At 40.4% G+C, this 21110-nt stretch overlaps 2 protein-coding genes across 2 annotated transcripts in view; both read right to left on the reverse strand.

Moving 5' to 3' along the window:
- LOC306967680 (cyclic AMP receptor 1) overlaps positions 1-12397 on the reverse strand; it is a 57024-nt gene extending 44627 nt beyond the window's left edge. The window contains exons 1-7 of the mRNA XM_079562784.1: positions 12265-12397; positions 11248-11300; positions 10809-10863; positions 8405-8461; positions 6652-6712; positions 4696-4783; positions 434-523 (exon numbers count right to left, since the gene is read on the reverse strand). Coding sequence (XP_079418910.1) covers positions 434-523; positions 4696-4783; positions 6652-6712; positions 8405-8461; positions 10809-10863; positions 11248-11300; positions 12265-12324 — 464 coding nt within the window. The 5' untranslated portion in view covers positions 12325-12397. The remainder of the gene's footprint in view (positions 1-433; positions 524-4695; positions 4784-6651; positions 6713-8404; positions 8462-10808; positions 10864-11247; positions 11301-12264) is intronic.
- Positions 12398-14630: 2233 nt separating this feature from the next.
- LOC306968046 (mid1-interacting protein 1-B-like) lies at positions 14631-16142 on the reverse strand. Its single transcript, XM_079563287.1, has one exon. It carries the CDS (start codon positions 15826-15828, stop codon positions 15319-15321), a length of 510 nt encoding a protein of 169 aa, XP_079419413.1. The 5' UTR covers positions 15829-16142; the 3' UTR covers positions 14631-15318.
- Between the last annotated feature and the right edge of the window lie 4968 nt (positions 16143-21110).

Below are 21110 nucleotides of genomic sequence, written 5' to 3' on the forward strand. Positions count from 1 at the left end.
AGAGATGAGGGGTTACAAAGGGAAGGGAGCGCGCGAGCGGAAGGCAGACTTGTGTGACTGCGGAGGGGAAAAGCGGTGCAGCTGTAGCTATTAATAAGCCCAGAGTGGAAAAGGAGCCGAGCCCGGAGATTACAGCTCTGTCCCAGATCACCTCCTCGCCTCGATCTCTGCCCCCGTTCTCACATTTTTTCCCGATCTTCAAATACTTTATGTTTTAGCTGTTTTTTTTCTTCGCTTTTCAGCATGTACAAGCGAAGTGTTGTTGGTTATTAAAAGACTTACTGGTATTTTTATCACATGAAATCATTTAAAGTATAGACTGTCAATATTGGAAGGAAGCCAGGTCAAAAGGCTTACATTTATCGGAATAAATGCTGTCGTTGGCAGCAACTGCAAAACTCCTAAGATCAATAGATGAAGTAGCTGGACTTACCACCACGCTCCTGCAGGGCCATAATATTCCTTAAGCAGAGGCAAAGAGGCCATGGCCAAAGGAACCCCCCATGCGGTCAGATGGTACAACCTGCAAGAGCGGACGGATTAGAACACGGGTCTACAAAGTTTAGCTCGAGAGCAATACCATTGACTCTCCAGTGTTTACCAAGTAGCCTCGTTCTACTCTATACGAAGGTAAATAGTGTCTTGATCAAGTCACATTTAGCTCTATTTTCTCTTTGTGCAATCGAGTTATGAACTTGTTTTAGGTGGGTTAATAGTAAAGTATTATGAGTAACTTTATACAACTTCTTTCCTTGTTTCTCTCAGTTGTTTTTAGTCTATAAAAAACAGATTACCCATGAGAGATGGCTCTACCTTCTTGCCTTTTGTACCCTTTGGAAATTCTGAAAAGCAGTGGGACTTTCATGGTGAAGTAAAGGTCAAATAAAAATAGGAGAGAAGAAAATCCCCATGTCCCCATTGTTGAAATCGTCATCGGGACTTTTGTTCTCAGAAGCAAACAAATGTCTACATCGCCAGATAACCAATTACTCACGGTAGACTATAATTACTCAGACAATTACCATTCCAGCAAAACATCATTTACAAAGATGATGTATATTACAGCGCACTAACAATGCAGTTGAAGCTTTGAAAAGTGAGAGACTTAAGCGTAAAAATTTGTAATGACTCGGACAGAAACTTTGAGGCGTTGTTGTCTTTACATCTAACAGCTTATGTGAAAGAAGTGAAACAATATCAACAATAATTCATGAGACAGTGGCCTGGTCAGCCTCCACTCCTGCTTTTTGCATCTGTTCAAAAGCAATATTGTATTGTGTAAAACGTATTTACTGTCCTTGTGAATGTTAGCATTTTTGCTGAAAGACAGACACAGAACCTAAATGTAGCAGACAGATGTACACTCTTGTGTCTTTGGGAGAAAGCGTCAATACTTAATAGAGCACACTGAGGCTCCCAGTCAATAGAGTGGACGTCCTGACTATTCTGTGGTCAATCCAACTGTAGCAACATAGCTGGCAAATCTTTAATTCCTCTCAACATGTTCAACTCATTCTTCCAAATGACGGACAGTGAGTGTTAGTGACTAAAAAGCAGACGAGTTGATGTGGGAAAAATATCCAACAACCCTAAAACGCCCAGGATATGGCAACAGAAATGAAAAAAATCGGAAGTAAACTTGTCAAAGGAGGGGAGATACAAACAGTAAAATCAGGGCTGCCTTTGCGGAGCACGACAAGCGGTGGTAATGTGTGTGCGTGTGTGTGTGTGTAGAGGGGAGTGGGAGGAGGGGGGCTGGTCGGAAAAATCAATGCTGCGAGCTCAGAGCCCCCGATGCCTCACTCACCGCCTCTCTCTAGCGCACACACGCGGCACACACATTCAGCGCACCGACAGCGCAGAGCCAGAAAAATGACGAAGTCCAAGGCAGCGCACAACATGGGCTTAATGAGGCACAGCAGGAGTGTTGCGAACGGTGCATCTCTCGCACACCTACGGGCGCGCACACACATCGGAGTCCGCAAAGTAGATGTTTCTCTTGAGGCTTAATCTCATTTCTCACCTCCATTCTCAGCCTCTCCGCTATCTCCGTGCCCACAGCGTATAGAACAGAATCTAAAGACTCGAAGACCTACTTCCAGCGCACACATTGCACGCCGACACTTCCCTGAGCGCTTGCGCCCACTTCAATCACTTTTAGATCATTCAGCCTACATTTGCGATCTCCTCTGGTGATTCGTTCATTCATAAACCATCACACTGTGCCGTGATTACGTGGACGTGTGTAGAGGAGAAAGGATGGGGGGTTAGGGAGGGTTGATTGCGCATGCATGCAAAGTCGCGCAGCTGCCTGTCTAAACACATACAGCTTATCTGTCCACGGTCGATACATGACAGCCCCCCTGACGCTCCAGCCTCCGCTTTGCTTCAGCTTATTAAGCAGTGTATTTTTCTCCCCCTTCTGCTTCATGTATGGCTTGCCACACAGAAAAACAGACATCCACCATCCCCTCAAGTCCCTCTAGACTTGTGAGAGGTGTGCGGCTGATAAGGCTCGGGAGCGGACTGATTTTGGTCCCCCAGCAAGCCTCTTCCCTCAGCCCATAAAGCTGTCTCCTTCTGAGTTATGCCACCATTTTATCGTCTGCCTTATTGCTAATCAATGCAGGGAAATTCCCATGGGGGGGAACCATCTCCTTTTACCACCCAGACCCCTCGCATTCAGCGGCGTGCACACCGAAGCGCATCTGCAGCAAACAACCACCTACAATCCACTTCCCACAGAGCTGCTGATACCGTGTTAAATTTTGAGACTTTTTTACGCCTACGGACACATTTATTTTTTAAGATTGTAAGTTTATGTCACAAAGTCCTGCACGAGGCACAGAGAAAAGAAAATATCCGACACGCGCGGAGTGCGCAGTCAAATTCGCACTCTTTATACAGCGAGCGCTCCCGGGAGTTTGAGCGACAGAAACACAAAGCCACAAAGCGTGAAGACGGCTGCGAGCGCACACACACACACACACACACACACACACACACAGCGAAACACACTTAACGGCTGACACTCACTCCCATTTCAATTAGAGCGCCGACTGCTTGGAACAGAAAAGGAATAGGAGGGGGAGGGAGGGGCTGTCAGTGCTTTACGGGGAGACTCGCGCTTGGCAGTCCAAACACAAGCGCGCGCACACAGGCCATTCACAGCTGAAGGCTCTCTACCGGTGCCTGCCATCGGAAGTGGCCAGTGCGTTCACATAAAAGTAAATTAGTTGGGGTTTGGAGATGAAATGTATACCTATTTTTGTTTTGTTTTTGGGTTTTTTAACAATACTGAATGGAACAACAGAACAGCCATGAACGTTATGTGAGCTATGATGAGAACACTGTGGAAAGTACTGCCTTTTGGATGGTTTATTAAATTATTCAGAAGTGCCAAGCCAAAACCGAGAGGAAAGAAGCAGCTAAAAAGACAAACTACACTGCCTGAACCAAAACAAAAGTCACCACCTGGTTATAACTAACTTATGACCTTGGGTTTCTGCAACTGGTCAGGTCTAGATAGGTTCAGCAACAATATGGGCTCGATCTTCCGCTTGGTGCAAGAATAACGCCGCTCAAGGCGAAGTCGATATGTTGCGTACCAACAACCAGCCAGTGCTTTCGCCGGTAGCCTGAGGGCCTTGCTTCGAGAAAAAACGGGTCAGCTGAGGCGCGGTGTGCTACAAGCAGCACTGACTACTATTAGCATTGCATATCTTTTGTAGGACAAACTTCAAACTAGCTATTTCACTGTGAGTTAAACACTGTCATATCCCAAGAGACAGAATATATCGATGGGTCCCACGCTAGTGCTAAGTATTCAAGAGCGCGGGGCAAACTCCATGTAGCAGAAACGTGATCAAAAAACTAACACATGGTGACACGAGCATCAGGCTCATTATGAAATTTTCCATTATGGATTGGCCATCATAGAGTTAAGATCTTAACCCGATTGAGAATGTTAGGGATGTGCCGGTGAAGAAGGCATTGTATAGTGATCACACTCTCCCTCATCAATACAACGCTGGATCGTTTGACATAAATCTAAAGGCGAACCAACCTAATATTAGAGCTCGTAACGTATTTTTTTGGTGGAAACTTTTTTGGGAAAGAAGGCAAGGTACGTGCAGATATCAGCACCTAAAGTTAACTGCTGTTAATGCTATCATCGGCAAAATCACCTTTTATAACTGCAGCATGATGCTTGGAAATATAATCTCACTGGACATGCCTGTTTTAGTGAAGGCTGTCCTCTCTCTTCTGGCAAATCAGAGGCCAGCAGTCTGTTCACGTCACAGTATATCAGGCCAACAACTTTGGCCTGTTGACGGAGGATGGCCTCGTCTGACACGATTGCACCCAGCAAAGAAAATGCAGTTAAACAAGGGTAGATGGGCACCATGCCAGGCCGGCATTGTCAGTGGAATAGGTCTAAACGCGGAACTAGAAGTGAATACTACTGCTGTTGTGTCAAGGGTGTATTTGTATTTGTATTTGTATTTGTATTTGTTTCATAATTGCTGGCCAAATCACGTAATTGGCCAGATTTTTGTTTCATTCAAACAAACTCAGCCAATCAGAAGGCTTTTAATGAATATTCTGATTCCTTTTTTCATGTCTCTGAAAACTTTTAAATATGACTATGGCAATTATGCAACAATATGAATATTAATAATCCAACCTACTCACATCTCAAATCTGTCGGTGCTTATTTCTCTAACCAAGTTGAGGTAGAGGTTAAGAGTGATGAGGCAGACCCAAGCCAGGGCACTCCAGTCTGTGGAGACACAGGAAAACAGCAAGGTCAAACCACAACACAGCTCCTCCCCACAGAGCGCACCTACAAGAGCATGCGTGTGAAGATGGCTCATCGGTTCCACTTTTTGATAAATGAGGGCCTATTCTGCAGTAATATGAGGGAAACCTGTGGCTTAAGGTGATGGATGAGACGGGGGAGCGCGGAGAAAGATAATGATGAACTGTGGAGAAGCAGAGGGTGATAACGTATGAAAGCCCCCGATGCGCAAGGAGGAGAGATACACTGGACAACAGAGTGTGAGGCAAACGGGAAAGCGGGAGCAGGCATTAGCTAAAGGAATCATTTATTTTAATAGGCTAAAAAGCTTACTTCCCCTTTCTGTGTTTAGCCTGTTTAAACTGTGTGGGCTCCATTGTGTGCAATATTGTGCAATTGGGAGACCAAGCAACTGCAGTGATTGATACCTGCTGCTCTGTCCTCGGCATCTAGCGAACGTAAGGATAGCAAAGCCTATTTCACAATATGTCACTGTCAATGTAAACGCGTCTTCCATATGAACATATAATACAATTTGGTTACCAGGGGTGGGTAGTAGGCAGTTACATTTACTCAAGTACATCAAAATATCAAAATAAAAAATACCTGTACTCTTACTGGAGTAAAAAAAATAGTACTAACTCGTGACCTGTGAGTACATTTTTCTTTGACAAATCTTCATTTTGACACATAAAGTAGATGTATTTTGCGTTTTGCTACTTTTAATTCTTAATCATTTCTTTTAATATTTTTATGGAATTTTCTTTGAAAACATTAAAATTGTCACATTATTTCAGATTTATTTCTCATCATTTATGTTTCAGCTGAAACATGAATCAAACTTAGAAAAGTAAACTTTTCTCCAAGTACTTTTTGCACGCGTCTTGAGTAAATATTTGGGTCACTACTTTTTACTTCTACTTGAGTAAAATTATTTTAACATTTTTTAAATAAAAAATAAAAATAAAAAGTAAAGTTACTCTTATTTGAGTAAATATTTTGGCTACTCAACCCAGTTGTTAGTTACACTTATATATATATTACATAAATGTCTCCTCAAAGGACTTTTAGAAAAAACGTCCTGATGAACTGTGTCAACCCCCTCACTACTTCATACAATGTGTCTATTTGTGCTTGTGTATACTTGCTGATATTTGATTGGAAGAGAATCATCTCCTCATTCATGAGTGCTTTACAATCCTAAGAATTATGAAACACGTATTTGGGTGCGGCCTTTCGGGTGTGAGCAAATGTACGAATGTACAAATCCAAGGTAGGTCAGTTAAGTAAGATGCCAAACTAAATAAATAATAAAAGTTAAACCCTATTTGTTAGTTTAGAATTTTTCTACAGTTGAATGAGAAAAAACGAAAATGAAAACAAACAGTGCTATGAAAAAGTAAAGATGAATCTGCACTGAAAACTCTCACCATTTCAATTTCTTTAGAAAAAAACAATTAGAGCTAGACTTTTATCATTATTTAGTATGGCACCTTTATTACCTGACCTACCTTTGTACATTTGCATATAAACAACACTTTCAAAGTATCACCAGGCCTATCCAGATCAAATTAGGACCAAACCAGGTTGAAATTGGGCCTAAAACAGACCTAAATTTAACTCCCTTAAGTTTAAACTAAGTGTGAAATTGCAGATGACCCTGAGTACCACCTGAAAAAGCGTATGTAACACAGTTTGAGAAACACAGATTCTAAAGTCATTATGTTCTGTGACGAGGAGCACTTTAGAAAAGGTATATTTGAAAAGCCTTTGATTCTCATCTGTGGTTTGAGCCTTTGGGGGAGAAAGAGAGACGTGATCTCTAACATGTCTGTTGTGCTTTGACTTACCAAAGTATGTGAGCCACCAGGCCTGGAAGTTACAAAGAGGTCCCTCTGGATGGGTTTCTCCCTATGCATTGAAAGCAGCGAAGAAAAAAAAAAAAAGAATCAATTTTACTCAACAAAAAGTGCAATAAAAAGGGCATTTGATGCAGTTGACCACCAAATTTTATTATCGGGGTCTCAAACCGTTTTTACTCAGTGAGCGACTCTTCCACAGCAGAAGCATTGATTAATTGGTGAAGACATTTGTGTATAATGCTACTTTGAAAAAATGTATGAGTAATTCAAATGATTTGAGTTTTCTCTGCATACTTTACTATTTACACAAATGTTTGCAGATTGTGTTCCGCATGTTCAGAACAAAAACAAAATCTATCAAAATGTGAGTCATCAAGCGTATGCAGAAATGTAGAAAGTGCTTGATGAGCTCCTGAGAAAGGGCTTGAGAGCTACTGGTTGGAGAGATCTAGACTAACTTTTTCAGTATCTTGGATTAAATCATACTTGTCCAATCAAACTCAAGTATGATTGTGTGATAGTCAGTGGTATCAAATCACCTTTTCTAAACTGTCAGGTTGGAGTTCCTCAGGGCTCCATACTTGGACCCATATTGTTCTCATAATATATTAATGACTTCCCAAATATTTGTTCATGCATTAATACCCAGCTTAATGCAAATGATTCTGTCATTTTTACCAAAGCGAAATCTGATGTGGAAGTCTCAGGAAAACTGTCTTCAGTAATGCATTGAGTGGCTCAGTTAATCATGCCTTTTATGGAATTGAAAGAAAACTGTGTGTATGATATTTTCAAAACGGCCAATGACAAAGACAAGCGCAAAGGTATTTTAGAAGGAGAGGAGCAACAAATTGTAGAGAAATGTAAACATCTTGGTTTTATCTTGGACTCAACATTGTCACATAAAAAGCATGTTAAAAATATTTGCAAAATTGTACATTTTAATCTTTTAAACAAATTTGATCATTACTACCAAAAAATGCTACAATGTTACTTCAGTGTATGATCTGTTCACATATTGGATATTGGATTACTGACTGGTTACTTACAAGCGTGACAACTTTATACAAAAAATATTTTAAAATATTTTAAACAAATCATTTCATTTGATATATAACTTAGAAAATACAATATGCCAAATTTTGAAAAAATATATACATTTTTAACATGCATATAGTTGATAAGATTTTTTATTTGTCTTTCATCTCCCCCTGGTGTGTCTTGCCAGTAAACCACAATTGCAACTTCGCTGCCATCGGGTCGGAGTTACCAATACACACTTATGGAATCATAAGAAGCCGACAGGTTAATGGTCAAAGCTAACTGCGGGCTAGCGCCACTTAAACAGTATTTACAGCCAAGTTTGAGTGAAAAAAATTATCTCCTTTTTGTAAATTGATGTACAACATCCTTCTCTCCCTTTGTGAGTAAAAAACACGACATGCTACGACACCTGCACTGGTGCTTATGGCTTCTAGGGGCATGAGTTACTTAGTACTCCTTTAAGTTTTACGTGTTTTTAAGTTTCATGTCTTGGAGTTGAATTGTGTGGATTATCTTTGATGATCTTGTCATAATTTTTGTACCCTTTTTTTTTATTGTATTAATTTGATGTGCCATGGACTACAGATGGAAAGTGGCCATTGGCTAATTTTGGCATATTTACATTTATACGTTACATTAATATTCATTGTACCTTTAAATAATTAAATATATTTTAAAGAGGGAAGAAAAAACGTACCATCACATATGCAACACTGTCAAAGAAAGCAGCAATGGTGAGGCTCAGGATCATCTTCTGTAATGATAAATAAATTATTTACAATACTAAAACTTTCTTTGAAAAAAAAAATGAAAAGAGAAAAAAAGAATGAAAGAAAACCAGTCAGTATCTGGTGTGACCACTATTTATATACTTTAATGTTCCTTTAGATATATCCACAAAATAATACACAATAATAAAAACAAAAACCCAATGATAATCACACATTGCTATCTTAAAATAGTGAAATGCTAATAATAAATACATTTTAAAATCTGTTGAATTTTGCACAATTGCAAACTGAACCTAAAGTCAGAAAGAAACATCTCAATCTCTGTGTTTAGCACATAGGTCAAATCCTTTACAATTTTCTCAGCCTCTCTGGCCAGAGATTTATCACAGAGGGAGGTTAAGGCGGAGACCTGATAGTGATGTCACACACCGACTCTTTAGAGCTGTTCTCACGATATTTCAAAGTTTTGCTTTAGGCATGACAGATTTCCAAAGCAAACCTGAATGTCATAACAGACCATGCTCAAAATGGCCTGATAGAAAAAAAACATGATTTTACTGCTGACCCTGTATGCGCAACCTCCTTAAGAAATATGCGCTGCTGTATCCTCGAGCACACTGGGACTGTGGTCACCAAGTTGTTTTGGGTCAATTATGATCTCCTCTGTCTTTAGGTGCTGACAACAAGGAAGTGCCCTACATCAGTTCATGCGGATCTCATCAAGGTACCCCAAAATATCCTGGTTCATTTGCAGCCAGCCAAGGATATTGGAATCATCAGAAAACACATCCGTTCGTGTATGAAATAAATAGCTCTGGAGAGCCCATGCAGCCCTGTGGCACCCCTTTGCTGATAAACTTTAACTGTGACACAACACTGTTTATTTTGCCTCACGCAGTCAGTCACATTTGTGCCATTGTGCTGTGTGTAAAACTTTTCAGTGTGGACTTTTATTGTGGCCAACCTAAGGCACACCTGTGCAATACTCATGCCATCTAATCAGCATCTTGCTATGCCACACCTGTGAGGTGGAATGGATTATCTCGGCAGAGGAGAAGTGCTCACTAACACAGATTGAGTCAATATTCGAGAGAAATTGGTCTATTGTTTATATAGAAAAGGTTTCATGTCTTTCAGTTCTGCGCATGAAAAATGGGTGCAAAAACAAGTGTTTCGTTTATATTTTTGTTCAGTGTATATTCTTGATATGTATGGAACACATCAAAGGTTTATTGTGCAACTTTTTATGCAAGAAAAAAAAAGTTGATATTTCTGTGTATTTGACTTTGTAGTGGCCCAGCAGATATATGAGTGGTTAGTATGGCCTTTACTTTCGATCACAGTGGTCTCTACAGCGCTCCAGAATCAGTTGTTTTGTAGAGTTTTCTGGTGAGAGGGTCCGTCAGCAATGAAAACTTTCCAAACAATTGATCCTGGAGTGTTATAGAGACTACTGTGATTGAAGGTAAAGGCCCCATGCTCACCACTCATACAGCTGCTGGGTCACTACAAGGTCAAATACGCACAAATATCAACTTTTTTTTCATAGTAAAAGTTGTATAATGCACCTTTAAGTATTATTGAAAACACATAGAAATTCTCACATTTATCCTATTCTCACATCTACACAGAAACATCATCGTAAAAAAAGGAGTATTCCTAAAACAAAGCTTTAAGGTTAACACAGTTTGCATATCAGTCAGTTATACCTTGGTAATTTCACAGTAAGTAAGTAAAGTTTATTTATATAGCACCTTTCACAGACAGAGAAGTCACAAAGTGTTTCACAAAATGACAATATAAATACAAGCAAAGTACAACCACTAAGGCGGTTGTTATGCAAGTTAGCTCCCTATGTCAGATTCCCAGTTGCGACATACGTACCCTAACATGTAAATAGAAACGATGTAGACAAACCCTTTTATTCAGTGGTGTAGAGAGGTGACCCTGGCTAAAACAGAAGGAGGAGGAGGGGGAAGGGCGTATCTAGAAACAGAAAAAGGTCCAGAGTGCACTAAAGACTATTGACTGATGGATAACCTTTGTCAGGGGATGGAGGTAAGGACAGGCTTTATGTGGCCTAAGAGGAGAGAGGGAGGAGGTGTAGGTGGAGTGGGTAGAGGAGCAGGAAGAGGTTAGGCTCCGTGACCTGGTCCTGAGGTAATAGGATCCATCAGCCCAATCTAAGCTGCCATTTTCTTCAGATTATAAAGATTCTGTTGAAGCATTGTTCAACCTGACAGGCCTGTTCAACTAGGTTCAGACATACCCTAGCGGCACACTGTCACTCATGATTGTAACTCATTAACATGATGGAAATACATGCTGTCTGAAGAGTTAGAATATAGACTAAAAAGACCCATTCCTTACCTGTGCCACAGAATTGTACCGCCGAAGCAGCCAGATAACAAACAGCATCCAAACACTGTGGACAGACAGCAGGAAATGTCTCAGAAACAATTTGAGCAGCACTGGCAAACTGTTGAAATGAGAGTGTATTTTACTGAATGTAAAGGATATTTCCTTGTGCTTATAGGAGGAATGGCTGGAAGGAAAATCCTGTGTGTATGTTTTCAGTACTGAAATGTATTTCTATATAAATTCATATATTGCTTAATCTATTGTCAGAATGTTTTTATTGTGCTTTATCGTGCTTAAAATATACGGAAAATGCTTCTTTTTAGTAAAGATTTCCATTTTTGGTTCTTCCCTTGTTCAATTGTGTATTCTAAAGCTGCTCTACTGTATGCTTGTGCAATGTAGCTGACACAATAGTTATTAAAGTGATAAATTCATGTGCAGCATTTACCATCCAACTAGTGAGAAGGTTCCAGTGGCCCGTTTTGCTGTCAGAATCACCGCCTATTGAGCAGAAAACAAATCATATTAAATGCACTTTTTTCTCCATAAACCAATATTGCTGAAAACATTTTTCATAGGGGCAATTCTTCTAAAAAGTCCTGGAACAAATCTGCACGTTTTAGTGCAAATATTATGCAAATATGGGAATATTTCTCTGGTTGAAGCACTGCACCACATAAACACCTTGCACGAAACTGTAGCACTATTTATTGTGTCTAATTATTGTGTCTCATTTTAACCAACAAAAGAGCTACAAGACACAAGGCAGATAACTGAAACAACCTGACATTCAGCATATTTCTACATCGAAACTTCACACGAAACAAGAAGAATGAAAAGCATAACAACAAGTGAGCGATGCTTAGAAAGCAGGGTCAGCAGGGCAGGGGTTGTTGTCAAGTGATGTAAATGTTAGCCTAAATACATTAACCTCCTAGTGAAAATAATTTATAGCAGCCTGCAACTATTGTGTAACATAGGGGCTGGGTGTGCACCATGAACATCATGAATGATGGGTGACTGATGAAGTCATGCATCAGAAAGATGGGTTAGTTAGATAACAACATATGCACATATGTCATTGCCTCCAACAGCAGCTTGGAGCAAGGCAGCACAGCAGCATTCCTATAACTCAACTTTTTTGCTGTTGACAACTGAACTGCCATGTAGCACGTAGGCCTAAGATTCATCAATATATATGAACAGTATTGTATGAAAAATTTGCTTCAAGCATTATTAAACAAACGAACCTAGAGCTTTCAGATACCACGTCTGATTCACGAATAAGTAAATAAAATTGTTGAATATATGTATTATGCTCCGTATCTGCATAGTGTATTTGCTGTTCATGTCAGTAACTTAGTACAGGAAATTTATCGAGCCTATCAAAATTACGTGCATGATTATTTTGAAACGATTTCGCGTGATTAGCTCCTACTACAAATTCTGGGCAGATTGAACTTACACATCGATGGTCTTCTGAATCTGTGTTTAAAACTTTGCACAGTGAATCGTTGTTTGACATTTTACCGCTCTCACTTGTCTTATAACTAGGTAAGTACGATTATTTACTTTTTGCTTTCAGTGGTTTCACGAACACTTCCTGTTTCTACCGTGTGCTGCAAGGGACAAAAAGCAAACGCGGCGAGTCCTGCGTGGTGATGGTGGTGATCCATTACTGTGAATTTTTACAGTCTTGTGTGAACATACATTTGTGCTTGTTTTTGTTTTGCCCTTCCAAGTTTGCTTCAGATTAATCACTGGAAATAGTTATTCATTAAAGCATACATTATAATTCATTATTTTTATTGCTACATTTTACATTAAATTAATAAAATCAAATTTAATTAAAAGCAGCACAGTCAGGCCTTCAAACTATTTCTAGGTGAATACCAAAAACATCTTAACATCTTTAAATCATATACCAATATTTTAGGGTTGCTCAGAAATTATAATTCACTCAGGCAAATTGCTAATAGCCTACAGCGGGTCCCAACATTGTTTGTCTTTTACTTAACTAAGCAAGTGCTTTATTTGTCATTGTACGAGGTGTTAGTCCTGAGCCGCTGCCACTGAACCGCGCCACCACTGTGGGCCAACCTGACCAGCATGTTTTTGGAGGTCGGGGAAACCGTAGCACCCATAGGAAACCTGGCTGGGTGCCTTCAGTCTCCTCTGATCCTCTGAAACGGTGCACCGCCTCCTGGGATTGTCCCTGATTCAAAGTGTGGTGTTCTGCAATGGTCAGCTCCTCGACCCCCTCCTTCCTCTTCCTGCTGCTGCAGAGCTCCCTCTGTGAGCTGTGAGTCTTGCCCGGAGACCTCCTTGTTTGTTCCTTGCAGCTCCTCTTGTGACGCCTCCACTGCTCTGTTATGTGGGGGCTATTGGAGCCTCTTCAGTGTTTCAGAAGAAGAAATGTGTAGGTCACCAATGGGTTTCGGTGATAAGCAAGCTGTTAAGCTAGTTTACTTTTAAAAAGCTGCTTTCTTCAGGACCATTATGGACTCTTTGCAGTAAAAAAAATTCACTCACCCCCACAAAAACATGGCAAAGATGTACAAAAGTAAACAGTTAAACCATGTAGGACACAGAAACAACAAATGCAGTTCGCAAAAAGGGCAAGAAAATTCAGCTGTACCAAGAGAGAGGGAGGTTGCTGCCTGTTTACACGTCGCCATGACAAACTTATGGACAGACGTGAGTAGTTGTAGGCACCGCATAACATTTTACTCAATAAATAGATTAAAATACAAGCATTTATTTCATCACAGTTATTTTTTATTGTTACAAATGAACAAATATGTGTCGGCTCACCTCTCCTAAGACATTACCATGGAGATGTTGACTAAACGCAGTCAAATATGAGATTTAAGTAAGTTATGTTCTCATCCAAATCCATTCTTTGATTACTCATTGCAAAAAAGTTTTAGAGCCATGTTCTGTATTGCTGGCAACAGTATAATGTTACACAGTGTGCCTTTAATGGATTGAATTCTTGATGACATATAAATCAGTCAATAGAGCTTCTTCTATCCTCCTGCTAGCTCATTTATTGGAAAAATAAAATAGTTTTAATGAATATCACTGCTTCGTAATAAGATATTATATAAAATATGTATAAAAAATGCCAATGCTAACCTATATGGGACCTATTTTAAAAAGCCATGAGAACGAAGCTATGGGGGACCTCAAAAATGCTCCCGATCTCGTAGTTTATAATCAATGCTTTGACAAAACAGAGAAAAAGCCATCATCTGTCATCATATTGTGTTGAAGAGAATGGCTATAACATCTTGCATTTTGAAATTTATAATGACAAATTGAAAACATAAAAGAAAATGATTGTAAGAGTAGACAATTGAACCCATAACGACATAGCTGCATTATTCTCTCTGAATGCTCTTTGAGTATTTTATGTAGTCATCATATACACAGTCTTTATGTCTGGAGATACAAAGACTAAGACTAATCCAAGATTTTGGCCAAGCCTTATTATACGAACCATTGAACTTGTAGTTTTGAGCACTGTTATCATGTGCAGCTTGTCTAAGGTGTTGTCATTGAAGTGTAGGCCTATAGCATTCCAAAGCATAAAGGTCACTTTGCTTCCTTTCCACATCCTGTGTGTTCATTTTCTTTTCAAAACATATTTGTTTATATGTTTATAAAATAGTTTTTCATTTTAGTGCTTAAAATAAGATAGTTTGGCATAGTTTCCAAAAAGATGTTCAATGTATTATTATTTTACAGTAGGCCTATTTACCATTATTTACTGTGAATAGGCTTCAATCTTTCCCATGTGCACATTAAACAAACAAAGAGATAGACGGGTACAAAATTTTATTAAAAACAAATTTACAAGGTGAATGTAGCATTGCATTCTTTGCTACACAAGGGTATCCAGTATGATTCCTTATAGTAGCACATGCATTGCAGAAAACAACATCTCAAGGAAACCCCACATCTGTTTTGTGTGGTGGATTCCAGTTCATTGATCTTGTAACATGAAGATATCACAAGCAGGCACTGTTAGCTGCCTCCATCCAATTCAACAACAATAATGACAAATACAAATGGTGGAATGATCATTCATAGATGCTTCGGTGTAAACCCACTGACTCCATGGCCATTGAAATAAAAATGCCAAACCATTATCAGTACATATTCCCATTACAGGAGTGGTTCAATTGCAGCATCAAGCATCTCATAATCTTTTCCAGTAACGTTAATAGTTGGCTCTTTGACAAGTGAGGTAATAAATAAGCTAGTACATTAAATAGGTTTTAAATATGTTTCATTTGCGCATCACTGCAGCGAGGACATACGTGTACACTTGAGTGCAAAAGTTAGATACAATGTACAGTATGCCAATGCTCTCCATCAGCGCATCTGCAATATAAAACAGTCTAATACAGGATTGGCCAACACCATACAGTCAATTGGCATCGTGTCTCCAACCGGACACAGAGCCAGAGATAATAAATAGCCAAGATCTTTCAGTTCGTTTAAAGTTCAGAGCTCACTGACCCCATCCTCCAATTCCAATCTCCTTTTTGTAGCGCTTGGTGAGCGAATGGGCTGACTGTGTGAGTTTGGAGAGCACCCCTTGCAGTCCGGTCAGATGGTACTGAAACTGTTCGTGCAAATCCTCCTCGTCGTCTTCCTCGTCTTCCTCCGAGGAGTACGAGGCAACAGAAGAGGCGGACGAAGTGGTCGAGCCGGATGAACTGGTGCGGCTGAGCGTCATGCCCTCCTTGCGCTTCTCGTCCGCGGTGGCTGTTGCGCACCTGACGCCCCACTCGATGTCCTGGCGGATGGACTTGAGGAGCTGGTAGTAGCTGTACATGTCTCCTTCCTCCGTGTCCGACTTTAGAGAGACAAGTTCCCTGTCCTCATCCAGCGGCACGTCTCTTAAGAGGCTGGGCACCATCACGGTCTGGTCCATGTTGTTCACAGCGCCGATAAAGCGGTTCATGGCGTTGAAGAGGGAGTTTTTCGGGTTCAGTGTTTCTGGCAGTTGCATCATCATTTTGGCAGGTTTCTTCTTGCGGAGACAGACGGAAGAGCAAAACTTGTTGTCTTTAAATCCCGCGGACGAGTCTGTTGGAGATGCGCTGCGGCTTGTCTGTGATGCTGTCGTTCCGCTTTTTCTCTTTTCTCCTTTTCTTTGTGCGTTTCTTGAAGATTATAGTTTGCTCTATTGATAGGCGCGTCTACTTATACCTCAGGCAGGCAGGTAGTTTCTGGGCGGTCCCGGTCCGTCAAAACTTGTTTTCCGAGTTCGCCTGTAATCGGAACCCTGACCTGTGGTAGCACCCATCGACACGCACAGAGTTTGGCACGTCCCAGAGGCGTGGCTTCAGAGTGGCTTGCGCGTGTACATGAATATCGGCCTATGTGTAGGCAACGTTTATGTTAAAATCCTTGGCTTCTTGGAGTTGCCGTGCAAACTTGACTAAAATGTTGGATTAGTTTGACTTAGACTAGTTTGACTCTACACTACATATTATTTTGATGACGTAGAAAAAAGACACATCTAGGGAGAGACTTCATGAATATTCATTTAGCACACATCAGTCCACTTGCTGGCATCCGGCGTGAAAGTACATTTTGAGGCGCTCCACACTCTTTGTAGGTGGAATCATGCGTCATGAATGCGCAATGTTCACTTTATAATTGCTGGGTAGACTAATTCGTTCGGTAGATAAACAACCAGCCCTTAATGGCAATTGTCACTGACATTATTTATCCCATTACTAAATGTACTGAGACAATGCCTGTATTATAGCTTTACACCATGAAGGGATATTTTTCTGAAAAGTTGTAAACGACTTTGAAATGTTTATGTTAGAATGGCAAACCTATGAGTTACATAGACCTCTGACTCAAAGGTACAACATGGTTTCCACTAATTAAACCTTTTTGTGTAGCATCAAGAAAGTCAAACCAGAGGAAAGTATGTTGCTTACTATCTGTCTTTGCCAAAATAGATATGCAAATGTATCCTTTTTTAATTAAAATGACATAAAGATTGATTGAGGTTTGCTTGCAAATGACCAAAGATTATTGCACATATTGTTATAGCCACTTAATTTCAAATTACGTTCAAGTTCACGTTTAAGTTACGTTCCTTTTTATTGTTATATATTTAAAAACATTTTAGCCACAACTGTTGCACCAGCTTTGTTGTTCAGGCAAACTAAGTATAGCATGCTGTGCACAGGAAGACTCGGCCTGTCAACTGCCCTGCAACTGTCCGGAATCACGTACACAAACTTGTTGATGCGCTGTAGTTGAAACTCGAGCCGTGTGCAGATCGTAAACACTTGTGGGACTGTCATTCTCCCGCATTTCCCTCTATGCCCTTACACAACAGGAATAAGAGCTGATGTTTTCAAGGAACAGACTATACATTCAGGGATAGGCTCAGGCTTCATGATACCAGAATGAAAGGGTGGCACAATAAGGGTTGGTCTAAATGACAGCTACACACAGAAGGACTGTCTGTGCCCAACTAGTTCTAGAAACTCGCAAATGAAGTTGCTCTGCAGGAATGGAATGTGGACAGCTCTGTGCCAAACCAGCTAGGTAGGTTTGGCTTTACTTGCCTCTGACATCTCTGTTTCATGTTACTTAGAAAGGCTTATGGAATTTATGAAATTGCTGAAAATCTAAGTTTTGCAAATGAAATTCTTATATTTTGAAGTGTAATTCAAATTGTGTGGAAAAAAAATCTTTCACAAGTCACTGTGAAAAAAAGAAAGCAGTACAGAAAGACCCAACTTCACAATTATTGATACTGAACTGCCATAAATCATGTGTTTTGTATTTTGGATACAGTTTACTGCATACTGAAATAAATAAAATAAAATACATTTAGACACAAACCTTTTTTAACAGACAGACAACAACTTTTTAATATTTGTGATTACATTACTCTCCAAAACAGAGCCAGCCTCATAAGTTCTTCAGTTGATTATAGTTTTTAAATGTTTTGGATGGATAAAGCAGTTAGGGAACAACGATCAGATGAAAAGTGGCTTACTGCCCCAACAGAGCTGCATGTCACTCACAGCACCTCCTCAGCTGACAATGCCTATTCACTTGCCTTTCACTTGTTGGAGGATGCACGATGTCTGAATACAATGAATTCTGGACCAGTTGGAAAGGGATTTTACTCAATAGTAGCTATGCCACGTCTGAAGCTGAGCATCCACCCATTACGGCAGGTGTCATCATCATCCTCCTCATCATCATCTTCCTCACAGATTCAAAGAGTATAGGAAAAGTAAGAAGAACTCCTGAGAGTAGTCTACTCCCCAAGACCAGAAGTCTAGTCAGCATTGTGACAACTGTGCTGAAAAGTTTTTACTCACAAGATTCAGTCATAAATATGGCACAAGACCTTGCTAGGTCATATTCAATATTCAGTACACATCTAACAGCACAATGAAATGTTGTGCAAGTAAAAATGGTCAGGCCCCATGTCAAGACCCTGAAAAGCCAGTTTAGCATAATTTAAAGCATTTCTCCACAGTCCCGAAGGTCAGTTGTTTGAATGTATCAAACAGGTGCATAGTTATAAGACACTTCAACCACCCGTTTGCAGTGTAATGGTGTAGCCTATTTAAGAGTATATTCATGAGTTTTAATATATGAGGTGGCGTCTTTACATGCATGTGTCTCATGTGTTCATTGACATGCAGCTATGCTTATCCCTGTAACATTCATCGTGATAGTGGAGCTGTATGCATACATTAGCCCACTGGTCAATGGTCAAAGTGCCCCCAACCGTGCGTGCTGGGGCCCGTTCGCTCTCATCAGAAAGGGCTGAATCGTGGTAGAGCATCAGGCATGAGAACATTTTAGAGCGCATAGGCAATTTTGCTTGGAATAATAGGTAAGTGGGAAATGTTTAAGATTAGGGACCTATTTTAAAGGACCTGTACATGTGACAATTCCTTGCAGAGATGCATTGCCTTCAAAATTCATTCCGCATTAAGATTTTTCCAGAGTAGCCCGCATAACCTATAGGAAAAGCTCGCAACGTATTACCCTGGACCTGATAGTCTTCCATCAGCTGCCTGCACTTGATCGAGTCTGTGCCCTTCTGAAATCCGCGCTACGTCTGTGTGAGTAATAGCGCTTCCCCGGTGGATGCCTCCCTCCCTCCAGCCTATAACACATTCAGGAGACGGCGCGGGAGGGGGAGGCGCGCCTCTGCTCGGCACGCACGCCCCATTACTGCCGCGCCGCTCCATCGCTAATTTGCGAAGCAGCGATTGCAGCGTGAACGTTTTGCTCCGAGTACAAGCGCCTCGTCCCGTCTCCCCGCTGCTCAGCGCTCTTGTTTTAAGTGTCTGCGGAAGCAGCGCGTGCGTGCGTGCGTGCGTGTGTGTGTGTGCGCGCGTGCGTGTGTAAGTATGTGCGCGCGTGTGTGTGTGTGTGCGTGCGTGTGTGTAAGTATGTGCGCGTGTGTGTGTATGTGCGTGGTTGTGTGTGTGTGTGTGTGTGTGTGTGTGTGTGTGTGTGTGTGTGTGTGTGTGTGTGTGTGTGTGTGTGTGCGTGTGTGCGTGCGTGTCTGGGTGTGTGCGTGTGTGGGTGCGTGAGTGAGAGAGGGAGAGAGAGAGTGCGCGATCGAGGCGCTCGCGGCGCTCGCGGTCCTCAGTACGTTTTTGGATAGAACTGGAGCGCCGCCAGACGGCATCTATAGCCTACGCATCTTTAGCGGTTGCCACTTTAGCTTCCGCGCATTTTTCTTCCATTTTAAAGACATAGAAAACCTTATTATGGCCAGTTTGTTGCTTTTTTTTCTTGATATAATAGGCCCTATCTCATGCTGGTTGTTAGCCTATATCATTTTCAAGCGAATGGGTGAGGCCCCATTAGGCTACTTTTTCAACACTTCATTTCACAGGCTAGACTTAATTGTGAAGATGGCCCACTACACTTTCTATAGTTTGCAAAACCTTTCCGCTGTCCTTAGAAAGTCAGTGATCTCATCTATGCTCTGAATGGGCCTATATTACCATATCGGGCTACCTACTTTTGAATGTTCCACTGCAGGGAGCTTGTTTTCTAACTTCCCCCCCTGCATTGTATAGCAGTTTCTTCGATATTAATGTGACCTTGAGAATTTCTATTACCTATTTGTAGGCAATAATTAATGTTATATGGATCAAGCCTCTATCCCACATAAGATCAAGGTGTGGTGGGCAACTCAGAAATAGGCCTACATATCAGTAAAGCAATCATTATGAATACGCAACCTCGTTGTTTCATATATTTATTGATAATAAGACCACTGATGGTGACTCGTTTGATAGACGGCGGTACAATTTTCTTTCCGAGGTTCTAGTGACCTCATGTGTAAGCTGGATGAAATTACAAGTTAGTATTTACAAGCCAGAATTTGAGCAAAAACTGTCATAGTGTTTACATACATTCTCCAACGAAACGTACAGCTTTCGAAAGCAGCGTGATAGTATGAATCGACAACAAAATGACCAAAATGAACTTTTTAAGCCATTAATTTAAGATTGAGGGCTTAAAATTTTATCAAGTCATAAAAGAAAACACTCAAAAGCAAATGAATTAGAAATCATATTACAAACTCAATGCTTGGTGGCAAAATGTATATTAAAAAAAATGCACATTTCAAATGAAATCAACAAGAATTTCACATTACTGTCAACAAAACATTGACCACAACAAATGTTCAGTGTGATATTCAATATCAACAATCTATCAAGTATCTCTAAACAGCACAAAGTGCACAACCTGGAACACAACAGTGGTTACTTTGTACAATGCAGAGCATTACATCATATTACTTACATATCTACAAATTCAGTGAAACAATTGTAAATAGGTTACGACATAACACTGTTTCTAAAGGTTTCAGTGTGCTTCTACTGTGAAATCTCAATGAAACTCAAAGCTTTTCATGCCCAAAGCAACTTCCCTTGGTTGTTAAAATACCTTATTATACGTCTGCAAGATCATACTTCAATAATGAATCCTTATTTTAGGTGTGTTTTGTATAATTTAACATAAACCAATGCTTACTATTTACATACCATATGTAATAATGAATTAACCCGTTGATCGACCTGCAGTAGTATTCAAAAGATGTTGTTAAACTTTATAATTATATTTAAGTTCATAATTTAATTAAACTTAATATCTGCTTCAATCGAGCAACATGTCATCCTAAAGTAATTTCATAAAAAGAACATGCCCAAAATATTCCCCTAACTTTCCTTTTTACGGATAAGGGTGTTTTCTTTCATCTAGTACATACAAACTTAA

This window comes from Gobius niger (assembly GCF_951799975.1).
Source record: "Gobius niger genome assembly, chromosome: 9".
Taxonomy (NCBI): domain Eukaryota; kingdom Metazoa; phylum Chordata; class Actinopteri; order Gobiiformes; family Gobiidae; genus Gobius; species Gobius niger.